Genomic DNA, 20,564 nt, shown 5'->3' with positions numbered 1-20,564 from the left:
TTCTCCACACCACTCATGATTTTATATACCTCTATCATATCCCCCCTTAGTCTCCTCTTTTCCAAGCTGAAAAGTCCTAGCCTCTTTAATCTCTCCTCATATGGGACTCATTCCAAACCCCTAATCATTTTAGTTGCCCTTTTCTGAACCTTTTCTAATGCCAGTATATCTTTTTTGAGATGAGGGGACCACATCTGTACGCAGTATTCAAGATGTGGGCGTGCCATGGATTTATATAAGGGCAATAAGATAGTCTCCATTTTAATCTCCATCCCTTTTTTAATGATTCCTAACATCCCGTTTGCTTTTTTGACTGCCGCTGCACTCTGCTTGGACATCTTCAGAGAACTATCCATGATGACTCCAAGATCTTTTCTCTGATTAGTTGTAGCTAAATTAGCCCCCATCATGTTGTACGTATAGTGGAGGTTATTTTTTCCAGTATGCATTACTTTACATTTAACCACATTAAATTTCATTTGCCATTTTGTTGCCCAATCACTTAGTTTTGTGAGATCTTTTTGAAGTTCTTCACAGTCTGCTTTGGTCTCCACTATCTTGAGCAGTTTAGCATCATCTGCAAACTTTGCCACCTCGCGGTTTACCCCTTTCTCCAGGTCGTTTATGAATAGGTTGAATAGGTTTTGTTCCTCTGGGATTTAAGGGAGGTTTGGAGCCACCACCAGGTATTTTGCTGTGGCCCTATGGGGTTTATTTGTGCCGCTGCCAAGGCACTTTTTTTTTTTTTTTTTTTTTTTTTTGCTTTTTGCCACACTGGGGCCTGGGCAGCTTGGATCATGGAGAGCCTTTGGAAGCATATATTTTTTTATAATAATTATTTAGATAATTTTATGGGTAGCTGAAGACCCAGATGGTCCAGGCCGGTGGCTGGTTTACAACTGAGGCCCACGACACCATGACCAGAAACCTAGGAAGAAACATATGTTTTGAGCTGATTGGCATGCACTTATTTTAGTTTTTTGGGTAGCGGAAGCTGGTACACTACTGGAGAGATGCGGTTTGCAATGGGATATGGGCCCATCCACTTAACATCCAAGGTATGGGTCGCTTTTTTTAGTTTTTGAAATATTACCTTGTTTTTAATTAGCTGGTTTTGGATGTTTTTAATTACTGTGTTTTTGCGTTTGGCCTTTTTTTGTTTAAAAAGGTGTTTATGGCTTTGCAGGTTTTACAGATTCCTCCCTTAGCTGGGCAGGGTACCCATTTGTAACTATTTGGTGAATTGGCAGGTAAATTTTTTTTTTATTTTTATAGATTGTCCCACATTATTGGGCAACCAAAAAGAATATGGTAGGGGGTGTACTCAGTGCCTAGGTGGTTAGAGTTGCGTAAAGCTGCCAAAATAGTCAGCAGCTTTTGGGGCCAATTTGTTTTTGAAGTTGAACACATTTTACGGAGGGCATTTTTTAAATTTTGGATTTTCTTTTTTACAGTGCTGCTGCTTTGTGGCCGATAACCGATGTGTATTTGTTGCTTGATGTTTGGGGCAACAAGCAAGGATTTAAGAACCTTTGGGTGAGAAACAGGGTTTACTGTGCCAAGCGGGTGTTTGAGATCGAACTTATTTTGTACCGGGCTAAAATGTATTTTAGGGAGGGTTATGGGGTTTGCAGTATCATTTGCGCCGCTTTGGAGTATGCCTGAAAAGTCTGTGCCGCCCATACCGCTGCCAAGCACTTTTTTTTACAGGGGCTATATTTTACCTTTGGCTGCTGTCGTGCTCGGGAATTGTATGCAGCCGGGATTAGCCGGCCTTCTGCATTTTTCTGGAGGAGGACAGCACCCAGCGCCTCCAGACTGCATGACAGCCTAAGGTAAAAAGGCTTGGTAGTGTTTGGGAAAACGAGGGCCAGCACCCGCAAGGCAGCTTGCTTCAAGGTGTTAAAGGCAGTTTTTTGCGGTCCCCCCCAGTGCCACCGTGCCCTTTTTTTAAGCAGTGCCCTTAAGGGACGAGGGAGGGTAGCAAAGTTGGGAATGTGATTTCGAATAAAATTAACCCCCCCAAAATGGTGCGCAGTTGTTTTAAATTGGTGGGTTTATTTATTTTGCACAATGCGCGGACCTTTGCCACATTTACTAGCCTATCTTTTTCCCCCAGGGTGACTGAACGCTGGACCAATTGCGCTTTTTTTAACGACACCTTGAATCCAGTTTTTTAAATTTTATTTAAAACAGTTTTGTTGATATTTTGCACCTGGGGTTTTGTTTTCTTATGGTAATTTTTTACATATGAAATGATGTGGCAATGGACCTTAGGAGGCAGTTTGTTCAGCATAGCCACCACATGTTGGTGTGCAATGGAGGGGGCATTGTGGAATTTTTTGGGGACTTGCCTGAAGCTGAACTGTTTTCCCCTAAACTGAAACACAACGCGGTCCTGGGAGGCAGGGGTAAGGGGTAAAGCAAAAAAGCAATTAGCTAGATTAGTAACTGAAAACCACCTATTTTGCCGCTACACATGGAGCGGGGCCTTGGGCATTGAGACGACCACCAGGGCCATTATAGGGGTGCCTTGGTTTATTTTTTGGTAATTTATGGTGAGGCGCCAGGCCTGACCCCTGCTTTCAGCAACGGGAAGACTGGGCTGTTAAAGGGGCTATGGATAGTTTGGAGCACTTTCTGTTTTTTTAAGTTGGCAGTTACCCCCGCTATGCCCTCCTCCATGGCTTTGGAGTAAGGATATTGTCGTTGCAGGGGAACGGGGGACCCCACCACCTCCAGCAGTGCTGTCTTATGCCTCCCACATTTAGAGGGATATGTTTGCCACACCCCTGGTACTGCCTGTTTTTAAAATGCTTCCCCTTTTGCGGTCAGCGCCGCCACTGCAGCGATGGCAAACCTTCCCCCCTTGTCCTCAGGCAGAGGCATACGCCACTCCTGCCACAGTGTGCCCCCTTGGTTGTAAGGATTAAACCACACCCCCTGTTTCAGCATTTATGGCATTCCCAAAATTATCGTCTCCATAGATGAAGAGTCAATAGTAAATGAGGCATGTAAAACGGTCCCTACAAAGGTTACTGGGACTTGTTTGTTGCTGTTGTGGTCCCAAATTGAAGGCAGAGACCTGAGTGAGGGGCCCCGGGTTGCCCTCAACAGCTGAAATTTAACACATTTATAACCACCACGGTGTCTAGTAGGGCCATACAGGGGCGCTCAGCAACTACAATGGCAATTTTGGGGCGTCAGTTAGAGTTCCAGGTTACCCCGGCCGACAATGGGGTTGCCCTAGTCGGAGCCCTCCCCGGGGTCCCCAGTTTATGGGAGCTGATTGCGGAGTTGGCAGCAATCCTTCACCGGAGGGGCGGAAGGGATGGCTACTGCCATGGGTCAGGGCAGGGATAGCTGATAGCCCACTGTGTGAGCCTGGGTTTTGTGGATGCTGGCAGCCCATTTTTCCCACCTGGCCGAGAGGGCCACTAGCCTTTCCACCAATAGGATGGTGGGATTTTATTTTATCATCTTATATCCTCCGCCAGAACCCAGAGAGAGCACCAAATTTGCTTACGAACCTTTATTTTTGTTCTCTTTACATCCCTTTTAGTTACCGGCGAAAACTGGCCCTTGGCTGGCCCCTTTTCGCCTTCCCCTGGTACCCGGTTGGTATACGTGGAGGGCAGCTACTTTTATCCCTTCGACTGGCTCTCCAAAATGCATGATTTTACCCTTTAACACCTTTTAATTTGCGGGTTTGTTCTTGGCCCATAGTTTTAATTTATTTTTATTAATTATTTATTTTCTTGGTAAGCTTTTGTAACTGAGCCACGGTTTACGTGCATGAAAGACCCCCTGAGCTTATTCTTGCCAGCTTATATTAAAAACTTCTTCAAGGTACAAACTTTGCCTTGTCCTTGAACCCTATGCTGCCACCACTAAGCGTGTTAAACAAAGAACAGGGAAAGAGACCACTTGGAGAAGTCTTCCCCCAAAGCCCGACACCCCCTTTCCTGGGGAAAGCTTGATAAAAATCCTCACCAATTGGTACAGGTGAACACAGACCCAAACCCTTGGCTCTTAAGAACAATGAAAAAGCAATCAGATTCTTCAAAGAAGAATTTTAATTAAAGAAAACATAAAAGAATCACCTCTGTAAAATCAGGATGGTAAATACCTTACAGGGTAATCAGATTCTAAACATAGAGAATCCCTCTAGGCAAAACCTTAAGTTACAAAAAAACACAAAAACAGGAATATACATTCCCTCCTGCAGAACCTATTTTACCAGCCATTTAACAAAAGAAAATCTAACGCATTTCTAGCTAGATTACTTACTAACTTTTTACAGGTTTCAGAGTAGCAGCCGTGTTAGTCTGTATTCGCAAAAAGAAAAGGAGTACTTGTGGCACCTTAGAGACTAACAAATTTATTAGAGCATAAGCTTTCGTGAGCTACAGCTCCGATGAATGCATCCGATGAAGTGAGCTGTAGCTCACGAAAGCTTATGCTCTAATAAATTTGTTAGTCTCTAAGGTGCCACAAGTACTCCTTTTCTTTTAACTTTTTACAGAAGTTCTGAGCTGCATTCCTGATCTGTCCTCGGCAAAAGCATCACACACACATACAAACCCTTTGTTCCCCTCCTGCCCCCCCCCACACCCTCCAGCTATGAAAGTATCTTGTCTCCTCATTGGTCATTTTGGTCAGGTGCCAGCGAGGTTATCTTAGCTTCTTAACCCTTTATAGGTGAAAGGGTTTTGCCTCTGGCCAGGAGGGATTTTATAGCACTATATACAGAAGGGTGGGTACCCTTCCCTTTATATTTATGACAGTAATTTAACCCGGTTTGCCCTGGGGCCTGATTTAGGTTGGACAGGAACTTTCGCTTCTCTCGGGTGCAGAGAAGGACGTCCGCCACAGCTTGAATAATAAGCAACCCCTCTCCCTGGAAGTGGGCTACCGCAGTTTTCAGAGTAAGCACCCACTTACTTTTTTGCTGGGACAAATTGTTTACGTGTATGATAAATTAGAGGGAAAGGAGCCAGGTAGCAGCCTTTTTTGTTTTAAAGGGGCTGAGCTCACAAGCCAACATGGAGATGTTCGCTGGGCCTAATGGACTTTGAATTTTGGCTGAAATACGCTGAGTTTTGACCCAATTTTTATTTTGGAGTTGTTTTGTGGACCTTTTTTTGGTTTTAATGAGGGCCGCTTTAGGGGCGCAGCAAGGTTTTGCCCACAACAGGGGATTTTTGCAAAGGGAGAGATTAAAGCCCTTACAAGGGTCACCCGAATCATCCCCCGTGAGGCTTGCCACCTGGACCGAATGCATGGCCAATTGACGTTTTAACTGTTTAATTTTTTTTTTTTATGGCGAGCACACTGCCGTTGCGGCGTATGCTGAGCACAGATGATTAAGTTTTTGACGAGTTTGTCAATGACTGGTACTTGCTTAGCCAGTGCTTTTAGTTGGGTGTGTTTAGCTTTTTTTGCCTGGAAGCTGAAAAGTCCTAGCCTCTTTAATCTTTCCTCATATGGGACCCGTTCCAAACCCCTAATCATTTTAGTTGCCCTTTTCTGAATCTTTTCTAATGCCAGTATATCTTTTTTGAGATGAGGGGACCACATCTGTACACATCTGTATTCAAGATGTGGGCATACTATGGATTTATATGAGGGCAATAAGATATTCTCAGTCTTATTCTCTATTCCTTTTTTAATGATTCCTAACATCCTGTTTGCTTTTTTTGACTGCTGCTGCACACTGCATGGACGTCTTCGGAGAACTATCCACGATGTCTCCAAGGTCTTTCTCCTGATTAGTTGTCATGGTCAAGAGGGGCAATCAGAATAACACTCACTTTGTCTCGTTGAATTTTCAACAGAATCTTGGATAGAGTAGGAAACTGGGAAAAGACATACAAGTGGGCCCTTTCCCGTGGGAAGATGAGGGCAACTGCCAGTGAATGTTTCACCAGCGTGACCCTGGAGCAGTAACAAGGACCTTTCTTGTTCTGTTAAGTAACGAAAAGATCCATAGTTAGGGTTCCCCAAAGGGCAGATACATCTTGAAGCACTGTGAATTCAGTACACACTAATTGTCGTGAGAAAATTGCAACTGAGACTGTCAGCTGTGACTTTCTGTATTCCTGGTAGATAGACGGCTGAGATGAGCACATTGTGATGGGTGCATCAATTCCAAAGTTTGAGTGCTGTCTTGTAGAGGGAGGGAGAGCTGGCAGCTCCTTGGTGGTTTATACAAAACATACAGGTCACGTTAAGTCCTTCATGACCTCTGTGTGTTGTTTTTGATGAAAGGCAGAAAGTGTGCACAGGCACTCCTGACAGCCCTTAGCCCCCAAAAGAGTGATATGGAAGATCATTTCTGTGGAAGGCCATTTGTCCTGAACCTTGAGGTTGTGTAGGTGATCTCTCCAGCATATTAAGGAGACATGTGTCCCAGGGTGGTGAATGTGGGTAGCGAGAGGAATGCTCTCGCTTGTACTGCATCAGGGTTGGTCCAGATAAAGTCTAGTCACTGTACCGGGGTTAGTATGCTGCTACAATGAAGAGAACCTTGGAGAATACCCTTTGTGGAGCAGTCTGTACTGAAAATGATCCTGTCCCAAACATAAGCAGTAGGAAATCTCCTGTATGATGGTTGTCTTGAGATATGGAAGTAGGCACCCTGTAGGTTCAGGGCTAGAAATCAATCTCCTTGCTTTAGAGCTGGTAATAACTGCTGTGAAGTAGGGCAAGGTGACTTCTGAGTGGCTTGACAGGTGTATAGATGGCAGCTGATGCTGTAAGGTATCGTTCAAGCCCTCGACCAGCTCATCAAAAGTGCTTATAAGAGGCCGTTTGAGAGGTCATGTGATGGGATGCAGCCTGTTCCCACTTTTGAGCTCTGGTCCTCTTACACTGTGGCTCATAACAGCACTGAGATGGTGGGTATTGAGAAGATTGTGACTTGTAGTGTGGTTGAGAGGTATATCTTCTCTTCTGTCCCACAGTGTAGATTCCTAAGGAGTGTAACGTGCTCTGAGAATCCTTGGGATATGGAGAGAAAATCTGTCTTCTCCACAAAGAATTTGGCCCTTCAAACTGGAGGTTTGTAGCTCTTTGGGCAATCTAGAGAGCTGTAGCCCAAAAAAACCAACAACACCACAACCCACCTCAGTACCACTGTCATAGAGACTGGGCGGGCAACTGTAACAGCTACATCCAGTGCTGTCTCTCGGACCAGTCTGGCTATTAACTGACCATCTCTAAGAATGGTCTGAATCTGTTCCTTTTGTGTTTCCCGTAATGTTCCAGAAACACATTGGGTTTCCCATAATTAATAAAATTGTTTTGGCCATGACAGTTTGGTAATTTATGACTCTCAACAGTAATGTTGTCGACGAATCCGCCATCTTGCCAAGCCTGATCATATGGAGTTGACTTGGCATCATGTTGCTTGCTTCGTGCATTAACCTTATCTGCTATGATGGAGTTGGGTTGTGGATGTTTAAAACAAAGTCTGCCTCTTTGCATAGAGATATAGGGGTTTGTTTTGTTTTGTTTGTTTGTCTGTTTTTGTTTGTTTGTTTACACTCTGTTGCTGGATGGTGCGATGGAGGCTGGTGTCTGCCAGATGACTTTGGTAGGATCTAGCATCGCCTCATTAATTGGGAGGATAATTCTAGATGAGAAAGTGGTGTGCAGAATTTCCACCAACTTGTGATGTGTATCTGCCACCTCCTATAGGGGAATCTGCACCCTCTTGGTAAGATCCAGAAATTTCTTAAAATCTTCACCTAGTGATGAGGGCTGGGCAGCACAGCCTCACCTGCGGGCGATGAGGAGAAGTGTGCTGGAGGGGTAGCTTCCTTTTCAGGTTATTTTTCCTGTTCTGAAAAAGCTTCTTCCCGCCCTGACTCAGGTGTTCTGGACATTCAGGCTGTAGCAAACCATCTGGTGGACTCTCCCTGAGAGACACTGGAGATGGTTTTGACATGTGTGTGTACGTCACCCAACAATTACAGTATGGCCTTGTGAGGGGCGAGGGAGGAAGGCGGGCATGGGCGGTGGGCTTACCTCAGGGGGCCCGTACCACGATTGTAGGTTGGCTTGATGGAATTGGGGAGGACTCTTGTAGTGTGACGGTGGGCCATGATGAGAGGCCAGGGAAATGATCTCCTTCTGGCCAGTATCAGATTCTTCAGTGGGTAAGGGTAGCGCTGACTGGGGTATTGGCAGTATACAGCCCGTGCCAAGAGTGATTCTGGGTGCTGGGATGTGCTCGATACCGGGGTCCTGGTACCAGGGCCGGCTCTAGGATTTTTGCAGTCCCAAGCAAAAATATTTTTGGCCGCCCCCACTTTCTTTCCGTGCCCCTCCCCGCCCCTGGCTCCACCCCCAACTCCACCCCTTCCCCAAATCCCCGGCCCTGCCTCCTCCCCCGGGCGTGCCACATTTCCCCCCACACTGCTTCCTGCAGCTCCCCCCTCAACCCCCTGCCCTAGCTCACCTCCATTCCTCCAGCTCCTCTGAACACGCCGCCGCTCCGCTTCTCCCCCCTCCCTCTCAGGGAAGGGAGAGGCAGCGCATTCAGGGGAACAGGCAGAGCGGAGGTGAGTGAGGGTGGGGGGAAGCACAGGAAGTAATGGGGGGTAGAGGAACCGCTCCTGCCCCAGCTCACCTCCTCTCCACCACCGCCGCCTCCCCCGAGCACTCCGCCGCTCGGCTTCTCTTCCCTCCGTCCCAGGCTTGCTGCGCACGAAACGTGTTTCACACGGCAAGTCTGGGAGGGAGCGGGGAGAAGCGGAGCGGTGGCAGAGCACTCAGGGGAGCAGGCGGAGGTGGAGCAGAGGCGAGCTGGGCTGGCGCCAGAATGCCACCCCAAGAAATGTGCCACCTCAAGCACTTGCTTGTTTTACTGGTGTCTAGAGTCGGCCCTGCCTGGTACCAAGTAATGGGGATTGCGGTTCTTCCCCAATCATCAGGTCTCCAGGGTACCAGAGCTCATGCAGTACCATGGGTTCATTTGGTACCACAGAGGAGTGTCCATGGTACATTGTCAGTACCGATAGTTGGGCAGAGCACTCCCTAAATGAGAGTTTTGTTGTGCCCAGCATTGTTCCTTCTAAGCTGTGCATGTCTCTGCGCGCACACAGATCTTAAACCCCACACGTATGGCAAAACACCGTGCACACTCCGGCTTTGGCAGCGGCTTTTTTTTTTTTTTTTGCTTCGGCGGCAGCACAGAAGAAATTTTTTGCGCACACGGCCTGTTAAAAATTAGAGGGACATTGGTGCCCAGTACAGAAAGTTTGTTGGTGCCACTATTTTAGATATGGTACAGTAATTGTTTCTCCCTGGGTACTGAGACCACAGGTTTCCAGAGTACCAGAGCACATGTGTTACCATAGGCTCACATGGTACCACAGAGAAGTGTATGTAGTATGTTGTCAGTATCGATGGTTGGGAAGATGCAGAACACTTCCTAGATGGGAGTTCTGTTGCACCTGGTACCAAAGGATTTCTCTGTGCCGCTCTTTTAGAGATGGTATGGTAATCGTTCCCTCTCTTTAGGGGTTGGTATAGTGGCATGAGAGTCTAAGTGTGGAAGCCCCTCAGTCGTGGGGGTGCTGCCCGCAGCAGAGCTCACAGTAGGGCAGAGCTTCCAGCAGGAGACCCCTTCTCGGGTGCCTGCTTCAGAGCTACGGTGCAGCAGCAGAGCTTACAGCGTGCTTCAGAGCTGCTGGTGTCGTCCTACTGAGGTGGCTGCTCTGGGGAGCCCCGCTGGCTGGCCAGCTACTCAGAACCCATGTGTTTGGATCGGTGCTGAGATGGCCGCACCGGGGAACCCCTTTGGCTGGCCAGTTGCTCAGAGGAGCTCTTTTTATGAGCTTTTCCAGGGGAAGTCTGCTGGTGGCTTTTTTTTCTCTCTCTCTCTCTCTCTTCTCTTCACAACCGGATCCCTTTTGAAGTGAAGGCTCTGGGGATTATCCGGGGTCAGCACCCACCTACCTGCAGACTGAAGTGTTTTTTCCATAGGGAGGAGTTTTAACTTCAGCTCCCACCCCCAAATTGCCACCGAAGACCCGGACATGCCGCCCCGATGATGGACGGAGTGCCTCCCCTTTCTAGTGGCCACCCCAGGCACCTGCTTCCTTCACTGGTGTCTGGAGCTGGCGCTGCTAATGACACAGATAAGGAAGGGAAAACTGCTCATTGCGTCTGAGGCCAAAGGCGGTAGAGAAGGAAGTGAGGCGGGTTTGTCCAAATAGTGTTAAATAGCCTTGAGGCAGACCACGAAGGAGGGAGGGCACATGCACGGGCTTAACGGGACACTGCTACCAAAAATCTCCGATTAGAGGTGCCTGCGGGGGCACACATACACCTATAGTGGAGCACCCATAGGGACACACATCTCAAAGAAGAATGGAAATTTCCTGGTCCCAGAGACTGTGCAGAGCATTAGGAAAGTCAGGGAATAGGAAGATGGTGCTGCGCGTGCAGCCATGAGTCTGCCGCCACAAACGTGAATTACAATGCCACCTCTAATTATAGACTTACATAGTATTCCTCACTTAAATCCCACGCCCTATGGTCATCATTGTCTGTGACATTCTGATCACATAATCGCAAATGGCATTATATGAAATGCAGCGTAGGAGCACCATCTTTGTGCTCACTATTCCTTCTGAGAATTCTCTGTGCAACGATTGCAATGCAATAAGTTAGTTTTTTGCATTTAATTTTCTTTGTCACTTTAAATATTTTAATAGAAAAGCAAAAAGTTTCCTTTTTTCTTATCAACATGAGTCACTGGTTAACTGGTGCCTATCAGTATTATTAATAAATTGTGCATGTGGGGTCAAAGTCTAGTCAGTGGCCTTTGGATCTGATCATTGTAGACTACGCAGCAGGGAACTAGAGATCCCTTATTTGAGATTATATATCAGCATGGTGGAATTGCAGATGCACAATGCAATCTTGTGGCCTGAAATTAACACTGTATGTATCTAGTGTATTAAATAATAATGTAGGTGTGTCATGCCCCACATACTATTCATGAGGTTAGCTGCATATCATGTAGCAGAATCCCTCCCGTTTGGAAAAGTTTGCAAATGAGTGGTGTGACGGGTTAGCCCCCACCCCATCCATGATGCCACCTGATGTGCTGGGGTCCCATTGGTTCCGCCTGTTCCATCAGCCTGGATTTCTTCATCCTGTCCTAGCTGTGCCAGGCCCTCAAGCCTTCTCTGGCACACACACACACAGGTGTGGACACAGAGGCACTGAGCTCTGTGTGAGAGGAATCAGCTTAGGGATTCACCCAGGACTCGTACATACTCCCTTTGGGGAGTAAACCCAAAATAATATTGTCTTGCGCTGTATAGAAAAATCTGCACAGCGCAAGCTGATAAAAATTGCCCTCTACCTCAGTGTGGAAAGAGATAGGCACAGCTTCACCCCGTCCGCCTGATATGAATTGCACAAACTGGGTTATGTTATAAACAAGAAATAAGTTTATTAACTACAAAAGGTAAATTTTAAGTGATTATAAGGAATAGCAAATAGAACAAAGCAGATTACTGAGCAAATAAAACAAAACATGCAATTTAAGTTTAATACACTCAAGACAAAGATAACAAAATGTAATTTCTCACTCTAAATATTGTTTTAGGCAAGTTGCAGAGTTTCTGTAGCTTAGAGTTCCAGTTATTTCTTTTTACAGACTAGACTCCTATCTTCGGCTATGTCTACACTACACAGCTTTTAGCGACATAGCTGTGTCGCTATAACCGTGACACTAAAAGTCGTGCAGTGTAGCTGCTGTTTGTCTGCTCTCCTGACAGAATGTACACCCCCAATGAGCGGCGTTTGCGTTGTCGGCAGGAGAGCGCTCCTGCTGACAACGTGTTGTTCACACTGGCACTTGTCGGGGCAAAACTTTAGTCTTTCGGGGGGAGGGTTTAACACCTCTGAAAGACAAAAGTTTTGTTGTTTAATTGCCAGTGTAGACATAGTCTTAATCTGGACTCAGCCCTTCCCTTTCCCTCAGCTCCTCTCCTTTGTCTGTTCAGGTACTTTTAGCAGTCTTTCTTCTTGGGCAGGAAGGCATTGGAGAATAGTCCTGTTTGCCTTACTCCTCTGCCTTAAATAGAATTTACAAAAGGCTGGAAACCTTTGTCTCCAGTGGAAAAGTACCAGCAGTGTCAAGGTGGTACTTTGTACCAAGTGACAATATCACCTGATCTTGTAGTGTCAAAGCAACTATGAAACCAGGTTTATTTGCAATGTCCACAGGAAGGAACTCCCCCAAAGTTAGGAGATCCACATCTTCGAAGACTCATTGTCTTTTCCTAATGGCCCATTAAGGCTGATTGCTTACTGTCTGGTGGGTGTTTCCCAAGCGCATACCCACATAGTTGTAATTGTTACATAGACAATATTCCTAACTTTAGATAAAGAAATGATACATGCATACTATTTGGATAAACACATTCGGTAAATCATAACCTTTCCAATGATACCTCACATGACCCAACTTGCATAAAACATATTTTAGTTATGCCATATTCATACCATGACAATGTTTCTATGAAGAATATGGAGTGTAACGACACAAATGGAGCTCATCTTCTCGCCACCTTTCCCTGGACAGACAAAAGTATAGTCAAATTCTTGGCTGCTTCAAAGTCTTAGGGTCTCAAGATTGAGCAAGAGTTATGTTTCCCAACCCAGATGGCAATTTCAGATTGCAGTTCCACTTATCCAGTTGAAGTTTAGGATTTACTAGTAGTAGAAGTGTAATCCATTTGAACATTTTCAAAAGTAGCCTATGATTTTGTTTATCTCTATCTTTAAGTACCCACCTTGGACTTGACTTTCAGAAGTGCTGAACACCCCTCATTTTTTCCAGTTAAGTCAATGGGAGCTTTGGATGCTCACCATCTCTTAAAATTTGGCCTAAATTTTCACAAGTTGGCCAGCCAAAAATTGAGGCAACCTGAATCAAGGCATTACTATCCTTGATGCATGAGGGAGTGCCCAGTTTTCTTGTGTCTATGTAATCTTATACCAAAAAGACTGAAATGAAATAGACATGTTACTGATTATAACCACTGGCCCCAATCCTTCAGAGATTTACTCACATGCTTAATTTTGTGCACTATAAGTAGCTCTGTTGATTTCAGTGGGACTATTCATGGTGTGTAAAGTTATGCATGTGTTAGTCACTGCAGGATCAGGGCCTTCACATTGTCAAAGCTTTCTTTGTAGTAGGAAGGGTTAGAATCTTCATTTTATTTATATTTATTTTAACCAAAATCTTAGATTCTTGAGAGCACAGCAAGTTCCATAGAAACTTCTGTGTTTCAGTGAACATGTATGGTGATTGTCAAATTGTGGCTAGTTATCTTCTTAACTGTATATCACTAGATGGTGGATGTAACTCTTTTTTTGTTATACATGGTAGGCATTTGATCAATGTTCTGTATCAGAGATGACTTTGATGCAGGGGAGGAGGGACTGCAATCTCTGTGCCTTTTTGTTTCAGGTATTGAAAACCTGCCCTGTGATTTGCGAAGGAACTTCCAGTTGATGCGTGAACTGGATCAGAGAACAGAAGGTATGCTAAGGTATTCCAGTAAGCAGTCAGAATAGAGATCCTTCGTCTGAAGGGTCATAACAATCCCACTGGGGCTTGGCATGACTATGAAGTATGGAATAGCAAAGCTCTGGCTTTGAAGACAAGATTTACCCATGCTGTAAAGGTACAAGTGCTAATGTACTCACATAGTAAATGTGAGAACTTATACTTTCCTTCTTTCCAAGCTCTAGTCAATAAATCAAACCAATGGACTTTGATTTTTTTTAACCAGTTATAGCCATGTTTAATATCAAATTGTTCCAGAAGCAATGCTTCACTACATACAGGTGGAGAGTCTTTCTTAATCTTTATTCTACAACATTTTATTTTGTGAAAGATTCAGGTGGCAGCATTTATACTTTTGGAGGTCACACATAAGTAGCTTCTTCTAGTGTCTGTCCATATATAAATATACCCTCTAAATAATATAAATACACCCTGATGTGAACATTGCATGGATATCATCATGACAGAGGAGGGAAAGTATGTGTAACCTGATGGCAAAGTAGTAGAATGTTGCATATCTTGTGAGAGATTCATGTTTAATTTTTGGATCTGAGCTTTCAAACAGTATGTGGCTGTTATTGCCAAATGGGTTTCCCTTCTGTTAAAATGGCACTGGAAGGAAAGGGAGATGGTAGCACAGAAGTAAAAAAATTCTCACACTCAGAATGAAGCTGAAGAAATGTTGAAACCCATGAACTGGAGTCAGTGAGTTCAGTTCTGATCTCACACCAGTGTAAATCAAGAGTAGCTCTACTGAGGTCAGTGGAATGGCACTGGTGAAAACTGCTGAGTGCAGTATCAAATCTGAGTAGGGTGAATCCTTTTTGTGATTTCCTAAAAAAGATGCATTAGTTTTTGAAGGGGTGCAGGCACTATGGTTATTGGGATCATAAGGTAAGTACCATCACTAGCTAGAAAGTATTTCATTCATGAAATTAATTCTCATGTAATTGTACTGTCTGTTTTCTTTTCAGATAAGAAAGCAGAAATTGACAGCCTTGCAGCAGAGTACATTTCAACAGTGAAGCACTTGCTGCCAGAGCAGCGTGTGGAATACCTCCAGAAGATTCAGAACGCTTATTGTAAATGTAAGGAGTACAGTGATGACAAAGTGCAGCTAGCCATGCAGACCTATGAGATGGTGAGAATTAAGAGCACATGTGCTGTGATTGTGTGATCAGTGAGATTCTTGCAAGTGTAATCACAAACTAAGAAGGAGCTTTTGGGTTTTTTGCTGAAGTATCTATATTTGGGTTAACTTTGTTATTGACAGAGAGCAGCAGTTCCCTTAAGACATATTCTTTTCTGTTTTACCATTGTCTTACCAAGAAAACTCCGGTTTTCCATTCGTTCTGTTAGGTTGTTTGTCAAACAAACTTCCATTGTAAGTACCCCACAGCTGTATGGTTTGTTAGTCACTGCTGTGATTTGTACTACCCATCTGCAGTGTAATATAGCACCAGCGACTTGAAATTGCTCCCATTCTTTGCTGTTTCCCATTGCAATTGTTGAGTTGACATCAAAGGTGATGTTGGTAAAGTCCAGGGAATATGAAGGATTAAGGGAAAGTGTCTGTCATTACTTTAGTATCTAGATGACTAAAAGATGTTAATTTCATGCCAAAGTCCCTTCCTCCTTATTACAGCCTGAACACTAAACTATTTGCCTTTTCTCTATGGACCCAGGGGTGAAATATTCTGGTCCTTGAGAGAAGAGCTTCTTACTAGCTCTGTTTTCTTGTAAGGGACCCTGGTGGCACTCACCACTTTATTTATTTATTTTATTGACTTTGGAGTGGTGCTCCTTTCCCTGCTTATTTTTCCGCAGACATGATTCACATAGAATGAGGACTGCCTTTGTGACTTACACTTGGCACACTTTGACTTGCCACAAGAGAGAATGCAGAATAAGTTGGGCAGTGAATAGAAGCAGTTGGACATGTCTGCCTGTGGTTGCAGTGCCTTCTATTGTAGTCCCACAGAAAGAGTGATGAGTGGGGTGCAGGGCTTGAAAAGATGACCTTGTAGCCCAAAGACTAAGCATACCAGTTAGAGTAACAAAAAAAAATGTATCACCACTCCCCTACCTCCCAAAGCTACGCCATTCAAACTACACTCCTGCAGTTGTAAAACTGCCAGGTGGTTTTTTATTTAGTACATTTTTTTTAAATAACAGGACTAAGCTGGTCAATTAGCAGAAAAATATATTTGACTGTATTATTCAAGAATTTTGCTAATGTTCATCAAATTGCTAATCTGCCAAATAGTATTTGATAGTTCTAGAGCTGGTTAGATAGTGAAATAAAAATATTGTTAAATAAATTATTCAACTAATAACTAGTGAAATTTGTTGAAAATATACTTATTGGCTTGCTCAACCAGCCCTACTCATAAAAGCAAGAGATGTTAGATCTTCTTTCCTTGTCTTGCTTTTCTCCACTGCTACTTTGTCTGAGTTGTCTTTAGAGTTTGCTTCCTCATCTCTCACTCTAGGCTCCCTTATTTCTTTCTTCCTTCCACACCCCCTACCCCCGCATTGGGACCTCTACCTTCTTTCCTTTTTTCTCCCCCTTCTCCCCCATCCAGATCTCTCTGTGAATACGCCATACTTCTCTTTTCTAATTTTTCCTTCCTTCTCTCATGCCCACCCTCACACCTATGCATGAGTTTACAAAAAGGACTTGGAATTTTTACCAGAGATCTAGTAGACAAAGATGTGAAAGATATCCTTAGACCTTGTTCCCTTTTTTCCATCCCAGAGACTCCTGGCTGCTATGTGAGTCAGTTGGGATGTCTGTTTGGTGCAACTTCTCTGTTTAGACAAGCTCTTTTTAACTGGAACAGGGTGGATAAAAATCAATTAATTTTTTTTAAAAAATCAGATATTTTTAAAAATTTGATTATTTTTTTAATTTAAATCGGATTTCTTTGATAAAATGCTTTTTGAGGAAAAAACTTATCTAAAGATAGTTTTAATGAAGATACATTATAGCTCAAGGATTTCTCATCATGTAATAGGGATTATAAATTCTAATTCTATAGTATGAGACAATATATTCATGTAATGTTTAAGAAAAGTTTTGAAAATGAGTTCTAATAGTTCATGGATTAGGGACCTAATCTTATGAGGTTCCACAGGCTTCTGTATTTACGTTAATCTTTCTATCTACCCAATGGGACTCAGTGCTCTCAGTCTAGAAGATACTATCAGAGATGCTTAGTTTTGCAGTTCTCAAACTGTTTATTTGTATCTCCAGAGGTAACATGCTTGTTAACAGCGAAAATGTTTTTAAATAAATAATTTATAGAGGTGAGAAATAACAGACCTCAATTCTATTGTCCCTCTGCAAATTTGTGTACACAGAGTCAGTTCCCCTTACCTCTCCCTCGAAGTGCAAAGTTTCAGAAAGTTCAATGAATAGAAGATTTTTGGGGGCGGAATAGATCTGGACAAGGAGAAGAAGTCTGGAGATAAATGTGAGAAGCTAGGGATATATGCTTGTTTTCTTAAAATATTATATGTTTGCTGTAGAAGAAAAAAATCCAGAATACTTAACGTTGTTGTTTTAGTTAAATAAAACAATTTAAATGTCTGTCTCGTGATGTTCTCCTCCTAATATAGCATGGCAAGAAAATCCCCAAATATTAATGATTAACCTGTTGAATTAAAGATTGTTCACCTCCCAATGACTTCATAAATATCTGCTTCAATTACTTTTGGTAAAAGAAATAACCAAACAATCATTCATTTTTTGATATAGCTGTAAAACTGATCTGAAAAGTTTTCAAAATAAATTACTGTTTAAAAATGTATAGTGTGTACTTTCTAAAAATGAAACCTAAATCTATCTCTGAGTTGTGAAGAATATGTATTAAGGCACTATTTCCCAAACTTGGACACTGCTTGTTCAGGGAAAGCCCCTGGTGAGTCATGCTGGTTTGTTTACCTGCCGCATCCGCAGGTTCGGTCGATCGCGGCTCCCACTGTCCACGGTTCGCTGCTCCAGGCCAATGGGAGCTGCTGGAAGCGGCGCAGGCCGAGGGACTTACTGGCCACCACTTCCAGCAGCTCCCATTGGCCTGGAGCAGCGAACCACGGCCACTGGGAGCCACGATTGGCCAAACCTGCGGACGTGGCTGGTAGACAAACAGGCCCAGCCCACCAGGGGCTTTCCCTGCACAGGCAGCAGTACAAGTTTGGGAACCACTGTATTAAGGTAATAACAACCAACAAGAATGCACTTTTATGTAGAAAACCATGATTAAATCGAGTCTTCCTGACTAGTGATTTAAATCAAATCCGTTTGTGTGTAGGCCTTACTCTGCCTCTCCCTCAATCTTGGTTCTTGAGTTCTCCTCCCCAGTGAAGCATTTCGCTGCCTGCCTCTGTTACTAATCATGGCTTACCAGTAGCAGCAGAATGCTGCTGACCTGTTGTTTTTTTTATAAGTTTCACTGCATGCCTAAAGAAATAAATATTTTTAAATAGACAATGGCCTTTTAAATATTTTATATGAGTATCTGGACTGTTTAGCTCAGATAAAGTTAATGAAGATTTTGTTTATGTTGTGGAAAGTTTAAACTGAAATTTGCGATAGTATCTTACTCAAAGGGCATAGCAGACCTAGGGCAGAGATTACTTTTAGAATATTGATGTGACCCCAGAAGGGATTCTTAGCTTTTGAGTTCTCCAGACTTTGTTTTGTTTTCTATTTTTTATTTTTCAAAGAGAGTTGATTATGAAGGAAAGAAGATTTTTTTCAAGTGAGGAAAGAAGTTCCATTCGTTTGATTAATTTCAAAAGAATATTTGTGATGGAGCTATCTGGGACAGAGGCAAAAGTTTTGATTTTTTTTTTTTATCCCCATCTCATTTTGTAATCTGTGAAGCTCCTAAAAGCTGCGATCCGTTCCAGAAAATTAAGAATCTGTTTTGATAGATTATCATTAATGTCATCTGCATATGTTGAGATCTTATAGGAGGAAGGTCTTACGGTGATACAAGAGATACATGAGTGAGTTGTTAGTTTAATTGCTGGTGGTTCTAGTGCTGTGTAGAAGAGGAAAGAATGTAGCTTTGTCTGGTACTTCTCTCATTATCTTTTTCCCAATTTTTTTCAAAAAGGGTCCTGAATATGTTCAGATTGATAACCTTGAAGTCTAAAGTCAGATATGCACAGGGAGCATGAATGTAAGCTTTCCTGCACTATCCAAGCCGTGTGCCGCAATTTTGACCTGGCGGGTGAGATAGGAAAGTAGTTAATTCTTAATCTTTGTTCCTGGTACTGACTTAGACTGCCAAACATGATGTCAGTTGAGATGGTGGCTCTTGAAGTACGTTCACTAGTTTTAGAATCAAGCCAGAATTCATTTCAGGCTGATTAATAGTAACAATTTCTGATCCTTGCTGACTTCACTCAGTTTTGAATTAATAAACCAGAAGTGAAAGACTCTATGTCCCATTACAAATCTCCTGAGCTGTACAGTCCCCAAGTATCAGTGATGTAGTATTCTTGGGGGGTTTTAAATAAGTGCTGTTGAAAGATTCCAGATTGATGGCACTGGAGTCCTCTCTTTATCCACAGCAAAGGCAGAGCTTTCTCTTGTCACTCCAATAGTATGCCTTAGCCCTGACGTTAGAATGATCATCCCTAAAGGCAAGCAAGTTCTTCACCAGCCCATTTGACTTTGACCTCTTTTCAGAAATTGCTACCAATGTCTTTTGTGATGAGGACACCTGCCCATAGGGACTGGAGTGAGACCAGCTCAGTTTCACATAGACCGCAGAACAGGTGTCAGTACTAACTTTCAAACGCTATCATCTTGGCAAGTTTGATTCCAATCCATCATGCCAATCGATCCTCCTCTAGGTAGTAATATTTTATTAGGTGATTATTTTTCTTTAAAGACTATTGTCACACTCTCTGTATTGATGCTTCATTTATAAATAATTCATAAAGAGTTAGTACATGATTTAGTAAATGTTTAATTAATTGTTATAAAGTGCAGCAAGTCAATAGATGCTTTTAACTAAGGCTTACAGCCATCTCTGATAACACTTTCTACTGATGTGCTTTGAACCATCTATAACACATACTACTCATGTCTGCAACATGTTTATAACATCTATTAATACTTTCTTAACCTATTATAAATGTACCCTTTATTGTAAAGTGTAACTGCAAATCGATCCAGGGAAGGACATGCTTAGTAAGGGTGAGTTGTCCCAGTATGCCCTGAACTGTTAGTGTCCCACCTGCTGGAATAGCTGGGATTTTTTTGTTGGGTTGGTTGATTTTTTTTTTTCAGCCGTGTAGTTTCTCTCCCATGCAGGTGGATAAACACATCCGACGGCTGGATGCAGACTTGGCACGATTTGAAGCAGATCTGAAGGATAAGTTGGAAGGCAGTGACTTTGAAAGCCCTGGAGGTCGAGGCCTGAAAAGTGCGTGAGTTATTTTTAATGTGACTACACCATCTCGCTCAGTCCTGGAAAACCTTGCTGTAAAATATGCATATCCAGTGTAGAGCACAAGGGCTGTGATGGAGCATACATTACTTTCTTTTGAAGTTTTGGTGTGTGTTTTTTTAATTTTATTTAATGCTTTTAAAAAGTTTAGGTCATTTTGACAAGGTGCCACCATTTGGTGGGCAGCGGAAGAAAGAATCTAGGTTAGAGCCCTCTTAACCTTTCTTGCTGGAAGCTGGTCCCTTGCCTCGCTGAGTCAGCACATCCTGAAATAGTCCTTTCTGTAAGTCACTGGTTATAAGCACTGCTACAAATGAAGCTGAGTTGTGGTGGCAAAAGTGGTATCCACAGTCTGTAGCTCTTAAAACTTTGAAACTAAAGAATCTACTCTGAGTTGAGCAAACTTTGCATCAACTGTGCCTTGCCTTGAGAAGTAAAGGACATTGTGGTGGGAGAGGATGATTTTCTCATTAAGGAAAAATATTAATTAAAAT

At 43.2% G+C, this 20,564-nt stretch overlaps 1 protein-coding gene across 3 annotated transcripts in view; it reads left to right on the top strand.

Moving 5' to 3' along the window:
* The window catches only part of ING5 (inhibitor of growth family member 5), a 45,736-nt gene that overhangs the window by 11,803 nt on the left and 13,369 nt on the right, over positions 1 to 20,564 (top strand). For 2 of the 3 annotated variants that reach the window (XM_038417207.2, XM_043492427.1), the window contains exons 2-4: positions 13,505 to 13,576; positions 14,578 to 14,744; positions 19,935 to 20,046. In XM_038417207.2, the coding sequence (XP_038273135.1) occupies positions 13,505 to 13,576; positions 14,578 to 14,744; positions 19,935 to 20,046 (351 nt within the window). Of the gene's footprint in view, positions 1 to 4,822; positions 4,929 to 13,504; positions 13,577 to 14,577; positions 14,745 to 19,934; positions 20,047 to 20,564 lie in introns of all 3 variants that reach the window. The other variant, XM_043492426.1, reaches the window with a different exon arrangement.

Source organism: Dermochelys coriacea, chromosome 9 (assembly GCF_009764565.3).
Source record: "Dermochelys coriacea isolate rDerCor1 chromosome 9, rDerCor1.pri.v4, whole genome shotgun sequence".
Classification (NCBI taxonomy): domain Eukaryota; kingdom Metazoa; phylum Chordata; order Testudines; family Dermochelyidae; genus Dermochelys; species Dermochelys coriacea.
The sequence above is the reverse complement of the archived record's forward strand: the minus strand, read 5'-3'. Positions and strand labels throughout refer to the sequence as shown.